An 11,474-nucleotide genomic window follows, 5' to 3' on the forward strand; every position below is an offset into this window, starting at 1 on the left:
AATATATGCACAAAATTAACAAAACAATATCAAATTTGTATTACCTGTGTAGAGTTCCTCAAACATAGACAGAAGTGAAGTGTCAAAATGACAGGATCATTAAAGTTGAGCAGCCCCTCTGCCCATTCTTGATACTGGTAAAATGTGCCACAGACAGCTCATTTTTTTTTACAGTTATAATACCTGTAAAGGGATGAATTGTCAATGAAACAATTGTCTCTGAATGACATACCACAAGTTTAGCCATGCATGGAACTTGTAAAAAGAAAACAGCAATAATAATTGCTCTCATGTAATGACACCTACCCTCCACAACTCCTGTGACTGACACAATCTTGGCTTTTTTGGATATGGCAATTGGCTCAGAAAGAGGGACTTTGTTGGGACACTTGTGGCAATACAACTCCTGTGGAACCAAGTGCCTCGGTATGTCCTCAGAAGATTGTATTGATGTCAGGTGCTTTGGAAAGTTTGTTGGCAGGGCTTTATGGAATATGAGATATTTTCCATTTCCACAAGCGCCTCTCCCTCTGGTGGATAGAAAAGAAATCTTCTGGGGACGTGTCATCTAACACAGGTGCTGCCTCAGCAAAAAAGTTTGAAAGAGTCTTCATCCTGCTGAGTTTGACAGCATTTATGTGGTTTTGTGCAAGGGCAATGCCAGGTTTTTCTGTTGTTTTTGTAATGAACCATGACACTCCCAAACCTTGAATAGCAGTGGATGTTTGCCTCCAACACAGAAAAAAATAATGTTCCTGCTCTTGGCCTACGGTCACCTCAACTGATGCACCTTCAAAATTGTTACGTTAATGTCCCTTAGGACAAAAATGTGCTAATAAAATCATCAAGCTATAATTTTTTTAAATTATTATTTATTTTATTTTATTTTATTTTATTTTTTCAAACCAACATCAGTCCTAATCATAAATAAAACATATTAATACATTTTTAAAATTGTTAACCCTTCAATTGCCAAGTTTTTGTCATGATGCAACTCCATTTTATGGTCTAAAAAACACAATAAATGATTTATTTTCAATATACTTCATGCAAATTGGATTATTTATGCTTTGATTATTGCAGTCTGGTATATGTGAAAGACGAGCAGCAACATTTATTTATATGCTTTTCATTTTTGCTGTGTCATATTTCATAAAATGTTTTGGTTCTCGTGGGGACTGTAACTTTCATGTGCTGGGAAAGGTCCTGTGTTTTGTTTTTTCAAAACTGTGCAGTTGCCCCTGTGTAGATGTGTGTTTTATGTATTTTACAGTAAAAAAAATGTTGTGTTGCTTTGGACATTTGCATAAAAATTACACATGAAACAGAGGATATGGAAAAGGTGCCACTTGAAAGCTATCTGCGCTTTTACACATTCGGTCATAATCCATCAGAATCGGAGGGAAACCATCAGACACTTAAAGCCACGGGCTTCAAATGAAGCGGAGAAATGAGAAGATGTATGTTTTATACTTTCTTTTCGAGCAGGATAAAAAATAGTTATTTGAATGGGTTTCATTCAAACTGCACATTTTTGTGTGTAGGGACATTAACTGGTCTATTTCAGGCCATGTTGTTTACAATAGGCTAAAAATAAAAAATACATGAAAAAAACTGAGAACACCCAAAAATACACAACCTTGTATAAATCATCAACAATATGCATTAAAAAAGGATGAAATATGCTAGAAATTAAAAGCCAAAAACACAAAAATGTGCATGGGTGCGTCTGTCATCTTAACCCTTAAATGGACAGGCACATATAAATAATTTTGAAAATTAGTTTATTGTTATTTTCTTAGGTATCTAGGCTAAAATGACAGAATTTCACAAGTTTTTATTTGTTTAAAAATATGACCTTTAGTTTCCAAAGTACAGTTTGTATCTGTAGAAATGCATTGCCCTTTCATGGTATAAATTTAACACTTTCCCCATGACTGAATTGTTCATGTACCAGCTTTTTCAATATTTTTTAAACAATGAATTTGCTACTTTCTTCATGTTTTTACATACAAATTTATTAAGTCAAAATGTGCTTTACCAAAATGGCTGAGCAGAGTCTTATGGAGTCATTTGAAAGTAGTAAAATAACTTTTGGTGACTAAAAAAAGAGAGTGACAGATAAATATGTGTTTGTTATTGCTATTTTTATTGTTATTGTTTGTCATAACATATCATCTAAAACTTTTCTCACGTCCACCAGAGGATCTTGGTTTGACCTCGGGAAGCGCCTCTGCACAAACCACAGTTTACTTTCGGAAGCATCATTGAAGTCATAGCATTTTATTTTTTTCTTTTAAGACTCAATACAGAAAGCGCACATACAGAAAATATTACACTGGTATATTTGATATGTGGCTTTGGTTGTTGTGGCTGCTCATCATTGTGTTCCAGCAGTCCTGATTAACAAAATAACCATATGTCGGCCTTAAAATCCTCACTGTGTCAGCCAGATAGTAAATCCCTTTTCACTGATTAATGAAATTACTGTCATATATATTTGCATAAAGCCTTCAGCTCCTGGTCAGAATTCAGACATCAATATGGTGCACCATTTGGTCCCAAATACATCTGCCCAACTTTGTGTTGTGTGGGATGTACACGAATATTACTCAAAAGTCAGAAAAAAAAACAAAGGAAAAGCAATCAAACACCCCCTTACACCCCCACCACCCAACCCACATCACAACAAAACAAAAACAAACAAACAACAACAAAAACACAACAAAAAGGAACATGACCTGAAAAAAGAGGCTTAACATATAGTAAAAAATCTGAAAAATAAATTTAAATACTTTAATAAATACTTTCCCCTAGTTTTTTTTCAAGAATTTTTCCAGATTTACTAATGTCCTCTAAAAACATATTACCGACTTGCAAAGGAAAGCTAACCAATTTGTTCATAGTTGGCAGGTTTAAAGGTGTACGAAGGTGTCTGAAGGCAGAACAAGGAGATGTTGATTCAAGTTTCATAGGGTTAAATAAAATCTTACTTTTTGGAATAACATTGTGAAAAAAATACAGTAACACAAAGTTAACTAACTTAGTTTTAATGCCATGATGTACCTTGAAACCAGCATACTGCTGCAGCTCTGCTAATAATCAACATTCAAAAATATAGTACAACGGCAACTGTGACTGTCTGAAAAAAAATCTCTGAGCACATGCACGATCGGCAAGAGTCTCTGTGGCGCAATCGGTTAGCGCGTTCGGCTGTTAACCGAAAGGTTGGTGGTTCGAGCCCACCCAGGGACGGCTCCTGTTTTGCACCTTGCCCTGTTTACAACTTCGATATTTTACTGTTTCAGGGTTACAATGCTTCAACATCATAATGTTCGCAGTCCAGGCAGTTACCTGAGATTAATTGGAACAGATCTGCACTGACTACAAAACCCACTACACACACTACTACACACTGAATTCACTGAGTATGCTACCTCCCCAGACGGCTAAATAAGTCCTGCATCTGACGGTTCTCAGGCATGGCTGTCTCTGTGGCGCAATCGGTTAGCGCGTTCGGCTGTTAACCGAAAGGTTGGTGGTTCGAGCCCACCCAGGGACGGTAGGTTTTTTTTTTCCCACTTTTTATTTTCTACTGCCAATTTCTTGTATAACATACTGTTCGAGCTAGGCTAAGCTATTGCTAGCCATTAGCTCTGTTTTATCATGCACATCTGTCATTTCATTCATTCTGTACTTGTCAAGTACTAGTCAAGTTGTAAAGCCAAGTTTATTGCATCAGCTGTCTGAAAGCTCATTAGTTCCTAAAATTATTATACTTAAGCTAAAAATCAGTTAGCTGTATCACCAACAGGAAATGACTTTTGAATGCTGTTAAAGTGTACTGTGAAGAACTTTGCTATTTTTTCCCTTATGCTCATTGTATAATCATGTCTCTATTGACATAAATTAGTGATAAACTCAGTATAGTTATCTCAGTTTAATTTGACAGTATTGTGACTGTCAGCAGATGTTTCTTTTTTAAAATACTTTTTCATTGCCAGGACATACAGTCGTGTCCACTAGCAACTATTCTGTGACATCTGTCAGTCAAGTAGTACCCATGTAAAAATCACTGGAATCCCACTCTGCTACAGGTGCTATTTCTCAGTAAGCTATTTCTGGTCATTCTAAACTAAACATTTTTAATGATGACTAATGGCAAGGACGAACAGATGCAGTAAAAGCTCATTAGTAAGGTGAAGGTGTTGGTGTCTGTGAAGTGGTGACTTCCATTAAAAAAAAAACATTGCCTAATGACAAAAGTTTACTCCAGGGTGCTGACTGATTGTTGAACCTCAGACTCAGGATGAGCAATGTAGAATCTGCAGAGCCCTCTACAGGGTGGTTCCTGAAAACCATTTGGTCCTTATATATCCAGAGTGAGAGCTGTTTCCACATACTCTACATAGAGTCAAAAATATTCTTAGTGGGTGTTGTTCTTCACCAAGGTTGTCCCTAGTCACCGATTCTGGTTGTGATATGCATGGAGAGAATTGGAAGTAGCAGCTAGGGGGAGGAAAGTCTGGTTAAGGTACCTTAGAATTACACCCTTTCTCTTTGCAGATGATTTAATTCTGTTGGTTTCATTACACAGTGACCTCCAACATGCACAGGGGCAATTTGCAGCCATGTTTTAAGTGGTCGGGATGAGATCCAGCACATCCAAGCACAAGTCTGTGGTTTCCTGCCGAAAAATGGTGGATTGCTCCCTCTGAGTTGGAAGAGAGCTATTGCACAGAGCAAAGGAGTTCAAGTTTCTTTGGGTCTCATGAGTGTGAATGGAGTGTTAGATGGATAGGTGATTTTGTGTGATTTTGTGTGATTTTGTGTGATTTTATGTGATTTTGTGTGATTTTGTGCGGCATCAACAGTGATGGGGGCGCTGCATCAGACCAGCATGGTGAAGAGGAAACTAAGCCTGAAGCCAAAACTTTCTGTTCATTGGGCCATCTACGTCCCAACTTTCACCTGTTGTCATGGGCTTCAGGTACAATAGCCTGCTTTCAGCATGAGAAAGAACTAATTCAAAGTTAATGAGAATGATCAGGTCTCTTAAAACCACAGCTTAACAATTTAGGACTGAAATTATAATAATAAATAAGATCACAAAATGTAGACTTGCCAAATTGATAATTGTTTATATGTGTTCTTTTAACAGTTACATTTAACAGTTGCCAGTATTAATAATTTCAAATTTGAAAAAAAAAAGTATCTTACCTGTCTACTTTCCCATCATCAGTCCACAACACTGAGCCTGGTATCACACCTAATCATATTAGACAACATGATATTACTGTGATGATGAAAATGTTGGTGAAGATTAAGCTTAATGCCTCATCTCTCACCCCACCCCTTTCTAAACTTGTGTTTCCCTCTCTCCTGTCAGTCCTCTGTGTGTGGACACTGCACTCAGTGAATGCCTAGTTTGACAGACAATAAATAGATACAACAGACAAAGATTGAAAAAAAAGAATAAGCTGTTAGAAACTGACAGACAGTTCTTACTCAAGACACAAAGGTAAGAATTTTTGGCTGCTTTAGTAATGTATGATGCATTTATTTGATCAGATCATGATCGTCTGTGTTCAGAAGCTAGAGATATAATTTCTCCAAACTAAAATACTTTCATTAGAGATAAAGTTTATTTTGTATAAGTCACTGTTAGAAGGAAAAGCTGTGATCACTTTGTTTGCAACAAATTCATATTCAGATGTTTTCTGTGTATATTTATTGTTGTAGTACAACATCAGCACTGCATCACCTTAAATTAAACTTGATTACCCAGAAATTTAAAGTTTTCCTGAACGGCACATGAAATATATGCTTACATAAATGTATATATGCTTAAATAACCATTGTTTTAATCAAATTATTTGTTCATGCATATCCATGTATTAGAAAGTGTTTTCATGTTATGTTGTGTTTAAAACCATTGAGGGTTTAAGTCCACTTTCCAAACTGCCTTTCAATTTATTTAAATAATTTTGCAAGAAAGGTATCGCTCTGATGGCGTGAAGGAATTAGCCGCCTCAGACTTAAGGGCATTATCAGTTTAATGACTGACGTGTTGTCATCAACAGCTCAGCTGTGTCAGCACAATAGCTTTTCATGGGGCCATCACTGGCATCAAGGGGAGAAGTAGTTCCATCAGGAGTGGATGTGTTATACTCAGAGCACTGTGCAACTGATTGCGACATTATCATTTATGTTGATTTATTCATAATTTAATGAAAGCTTTCATGCCACAGTTTGGTAACTTTGAAAAAGGAAAACGTGTTCAAAGGAGCAAACGTATAATTTGACAACAGAATTACATTCAAGAACTACATAATCTGTTTAGTCACTGTCTATCCTGGAATCCAGTGAAATGTAAAATGATAAAGAAACAAAAGAAACAGCCTCTCCTTTATTCTCTAAAAATAGGGTGTGTCACCACAGGATAACCTTAAACTTTCAGGATCACAACAATCAAATAAAACTTTAGCTTTTGGATGATGTCATATCACACACGCAAATACATATCATGTCCTGGGCGTGTGTATGTGTCAGAGTGTTGGTAATCTCAGCGTAATCTGATAAGTAAACTTCAGTCTGGATCACAGTAAGTGGTCATGACAACTTGTCCAATTGCATGGAGGCATGCAGGACTCAATACTACCTAGTGGCTGCCAGGCTGGAAACCTGGCATTAGCTTTTGGTTGCCAAAACTGAAAATAAGGTTGCCATTTGTAGTCCCCCTTTATTTTTTAATAATTAAGGTACTGTATGTTTATAAGTCATCCTAATAAAAATGTGACACAAAAGAGAGCTTTATTATAGTAATTAAACTGGAAACCAACTGAAACTGAAACTGAAAACTGTTGAGACCTGCCTTGCACATATGCACACAAAAAATGTTGCAGATAGTTTTGGAAGTGTTGTGTGGCGGTTCATCTTTCCTTTGTCAATATGCACTTACTATTTACTTACTTATAATATGCATATTAATCCTGAAATAAGGATAGCTCTGTATCAAACTCATAGTAAAATGACGGAAAGCATTATCAACATATAACATATATAACACAGAGGTAAACAACAGGACTTGTTCCTAGTCTAGCTCAGCTTTTTTCCTTTTTTTTTTGCCGGTAAAACCAAACATAAACGATCCGTATGTTACGCTAGAAGCTAGAATTTATAACAGCACACGCACACCTGCAGGACAAGCGCACATGACACTTTGGTCGTAATCCATCATTCTAATATATTTCTACCTGACATTTGAAGTGTTGTTGAGAGGGAGTTGTAACATGGCTTTCAGAGGACACATATCCTCACCTGCTCTCTGGATGGGCCTGATCAATTCATCCAGTCTGTGTGTTCTCTGTGTTGCAGACTGCTGGCAGGATGTCTGGCTGTGCTCAGGAAGAAGATGAGTTGCCTGCCAATCACACAGGTCAGAGGTAGAGGCCAGAAAGATACAGTAGACTTGAATAGCTAAAATGACAGTGTAGCCTCACTCAGTGTAGAGTCGCTTTTATAAATCACTAAAACCAAAACTATTAACCATTTTGACTCGAAACTGATGAATGTATGAATGTTGTTTCTCTGTAATAAGTTTATTGAGGCATGGATCGATGTTCACTTTTACTAGATTTAATGTACTAATTTCTTCATGAAGAAATGTTCTTGTGGGCATTTCCTTGTATCTGCAGGTCCAAAAGGTGTGATTAATGACTGGCGAAGGTTTAAGTTGGACAGTGTGGATCAGACTGCCCCTCAAAGCAAGAGAGAGCTGCTCAGACAAATGTCCAGTCCCCGAGAGGATGACAAGGAGAGACTCAACAGAAAGGTGGATGGAAACACTCACAGAACTTCACATAGAGGAAAACTTACCTTTGACAGATTTGATAGTCAGTGAGAGGATGACAACAGACTCACCTACAATCACACAGATATGTGCCAAACACAAAAAGATACATACAGAGTGTAGCTGTTAATGACAGACAGTCAAGAACCCACAAGCACGACTCTTAAAAAGGCTAGGATAAAGTTAAAAGTCCGAGATTTATTTTGGCAAACAATCAGGGTCAAAACTAAGAGACCAAGCATCAAAGGTAAACTGAACCGACAGGGATCAGGCGGGTAATCAGAGTCCATATAAAGTGCAACTAATGGAAACATGTCAGTTTTGAAAAAATCTCGTATTTATCGCAGAGATTTTTCACACTCACATGAGGTGGTATTTCAAGAGATTTGAAAAAGCCATATTTTGCTAAACTGCTATGGAAACACTCTTTTGGCCTTTCTAGGTCACATGATGCTATGGCTATGTGCTTGTCAGTAGGAACTGGCTCCCTCATGATGCAGCATCACCATGCTTCTTGTTATTGCAAGTGGAGTTTGTGCAAATCTGTGATGGAAACCCGTCTACTCAGTGAAATGGAAAGACAGACAGAAAAATTAAGAAATACTAGATGAATCAAACTGGAGTATCAACACACAGACACTGAGAGGAAGAAAGACACAGTAAAATAAAAACATTCACTTAACACAATAACAATATACTTTGACTTTGATTGTTCTTCATTTGTGATTTGCTTTGGACAAAAACAAATACATTTAAATGTAACAAAAAGGTGAAGCTGTAAGATATGTTTTCTTACCTCTAGATGAGTGTTCAGGAGTACGAAATGATCCAAGAAGAAGATGAACGTTGCCTGAAACGCTACAGAAAACAGTGTATGCAGGAAATGCATGAGCGCCTCAGCTTTGGCCCCACGTTTGAAGAGGTCCATGAGCTCGAGACTGGAGAAGCCTTCCTGGAAGTCATAGAGAAGGAACATCGGTTGACGCTAGTGGTAGTCCACATTTACCAGCATGGTGTCAAAGGTTTGTTTTCTTTGTTTGTTTTTTATTGTGTTTAAGTTTAGGCTCATTGACGCATGATACAACTTCAGTGTAATCTTACTGATCTACTAACATGCTACAACACAGACTCCAGAAATGTGTATATGTATTCCAGTGGAATGGTTCACTGCTGTGCTGTTTGCTCAAAATTCTGCATGCATTATTTGTCCTTTGTCAGGCTGTGAACAGCTGAACTCATGTCTGGACTGTCTGGCTTTGGAGTACCCCAGCGTTAAATTTTGCCGTATTGATGCTGTGGCGACAGGAGCTGCTGAGCGCTTCTCCCCAGAGGTTAGTAAAATGTTAGAAATATCATCAGCAAGAAAATGATGATTTCATGTCTAAATTATTGGCTATGTCATGTCGAAACTATGACTAAACTATTAAAGTGCTGCAGGGATGATGTTTTTTTGTAGGCCAACATGGAAATAAAAGTCGCCCGGATTCCCTTGACCAAAAGGGAGTGTGGTTTTTTTTTCATTGTTTTTTGGATTTATGCAGAAAATAAGTTATATGGCAAACAAACATTTATGATACCTGTATGTTTTGTTCAGCAAAATAATCTTCACAAATGAAAAACACCTTCATGGTTCTTTAAGTGTAAATGCAATCACTAGAAGTAAAAACCTAACTTTAGGCCAGGGATATTCGCCTAAAAAAATCTCCCATCAATAACTAACTTCAATTGTTGTTGTGGCATTGTTAATACTAAGACTGATTTAAACCTTTTGTTATTGAAAAAAAGTATATTTAAATTATTGTTATGAATGCAATTTAATGACTATTTTAAAATCAGCATCACATCACTAAGAAAAAATAATCAACATCAGAGACAGCTTATAGCTACATTTTGATTCGTTTTTATATCCCTCCAGGTTCTTCCTGCCCTGCTGGTGTACAAAGCTGGTGAGTTACTGGGAAATTTCCTGGCTGTTACCAAACACTTCAATGAAGACTTCTTTGCAACGGATGTGGAGGGCTTTCTCAATGAATATGGCCTGTTACCTGAGAAAGAGTTCACAGCATGTGCTGATGATGAGGATGTGGCAGGTGAGGTGGAGTAGTACGAGAAGTAAGAAGAAGAAGGATGATCACTGAGAGAGGGTTGGATTGAGTGGAGGAGAGTGGGTAAAAGCAGAGACAGAGGAAACAGGAAGAGGAAGTATAACATTAAAGGGAGGAAGGAGAGCTGGGCAAAAGAACTGAGGAAAAGGTGAAGGATAACAGTGGGGGCAATGTTGCAGCCAGGACACATGCACACAAGTTAAAGCAAATAAATTACATGAGCAGATAAACACAATAGTAAACATCCACCAGCACACACTGAATTCCCATTGTATTTAAATGTACTTAGGAGTAAACCACACGCTGTGAGTGTGAGCCGAAATACTACTTTGCAGTTGTATCGTAGCTCCCCAATAAAGATGACTTGACCAAAGTGCTCTCTGTCTGTCTGTGTGGCAATAGACTTTAAAAACCCTGATGGTATGGATCTGATCTTGGCATCATAAACAAAATCAGTGCAACACAGCATTACGAGGATAATTGATTTACAGATGGTCATTTGTGGGTGAAGTATTCCTTTAAAGAGGAACAGTGGCTATTATTAAAACATGATATTATTCTGGAGGCTATATAATTTGATTTTAAAAAAATGCACATATTTCCAGGGGGTGCCGGGAAACCACTAGGTGGCAGTATGCTTGCCAGTGGTGTTTTGAAGGAAATACATAATTTAAACATTTGCTAAAAGGGTTACATGCTGCCAAACATGCTGTTACTTTTGGAATCTAGTTTATGTTAATGCTAAACACTCATATGAAACTGTCCAACCTTTCTTACTTCTTGTGTCTTTATAGTTTATACAAGTCCTGTCCTTCAGAATGGAGAAATACAATGGCACGGAGTAACCAATGACAGGATTTGAGCACATCCCGTCTGTGCTCTGCTCGGTCACCAAAGATCTAATGTTAGTGCTAACCTATATATAAAGAAACTTCTGCTTCTGCGCTGGTGCCATATCAGGGAGGTCAAAATCTGCTTATAAATAAATAAATGCGTTTTTAAAGATGTAATGTTTCTGAAATGTAGTGGAAGTATTAAGTTGAATTAAATTAAGTTCCATGAAATTTGACGAAGCAGAAAATTCACATACTAAAGTACCATTACATCAAAACTGTACTAAAGCACTGTACTTGAATAAATGTACTTTGTTACACTCCATCACTGGATGTTGCTTATTCACAAGTTGGAGCCTGCATGTCTTTGTGTTGTGGCTGTTCAAGGTCAAGGAGATCACTGTTTTGTCATAGAGCTGATTAGATTGGCTCCAGTAACTAATTCAGTAATAATTAATACAAGTAACCACCATCACCTTCACTTTCCAACAGTTATAACAAAAATCATTTTACGAAAACTGGTTCCAATTAAGGAAGATACAGTCGAATTTATAGTGAAATCTGCACCTCTCAATACACGTGCATTTGTCTACTAGCAGATCTCGACCTCGCCAATATGGCGCAAGACGTCACGTCAAATAGGGGATGCGGTATCTACGTTTCTGTATCTATGGTTATTTCCTT

General features: G+C 37.4%; 1 protein-coding gene and 2 non-coding genes across 3 annotated transcripts; all 3 read left to right on the plus strand.

Moving 5' to 3' along the window:
* Positions 1-3,181: 3,181 nt before the first annotated feature.
* Positions 3,182-3,255, plus strand: trnan-guu (transfer RNA asparagine (anticodon GUU)). Its single transcript has one exon. It is a non-coding gene; the product is annotated as a tRNA-Asn (tRNA).
* A 233-nt stretch (positions 3,256-3,488) lies between these two features.
* Positions 3,489-3,562, plus strand: trnan-guu (transfer RNA asparagine (anticodon GUU)). The gene has a single exon. It is a non-coding gene; the product is annotated as a tRNA-Asn (tRNA).
* A 1,813-nt stretch (positions 3,563-5,375) lies between these two features.
* On the plus strand, positions 5,376-10,330 carry pdca (phosducin a). The gene is made up of 6 exons (XM_042496952.2): positions 5,376-5,521; positions 7,378-7,438; positions 7,698-7,834; positions 8,655-8,874; positions 9,071-9,183; positions 9,768-10,330. Exons 2-6 carry the CDS (start codon positions 7,390-7,392, stop codon positions 9,954-9,956), a joined length of 708 nt encoding a protein of 235 aa, XP_042352886.1. The 5' UTR covers positions 5,376-5,521; positions 7,378-7,389; the 3' UTR covers positions 9,957-10,330.
* The last annotated feature ends 1,144 nt before the right edge of the window (positions 10,331-11,474 follow it).

This window comes from Plectropomus leopardus, chromosome 12 (genome assembly GCF_026936395.1).
Source record: "Plectropomus leopardus strain MGB_pleo_1.0 chromosome 12, ASM2693639v1, whole genome shotgun sequence".
Classification (NCBI taxonomy): domain Eukaryota; kingdom Metazoa; phylum Chordata; class Actinopteri; order Perciformes; family Serranidae; genus Plectropomus; species Plectropomus leopardus.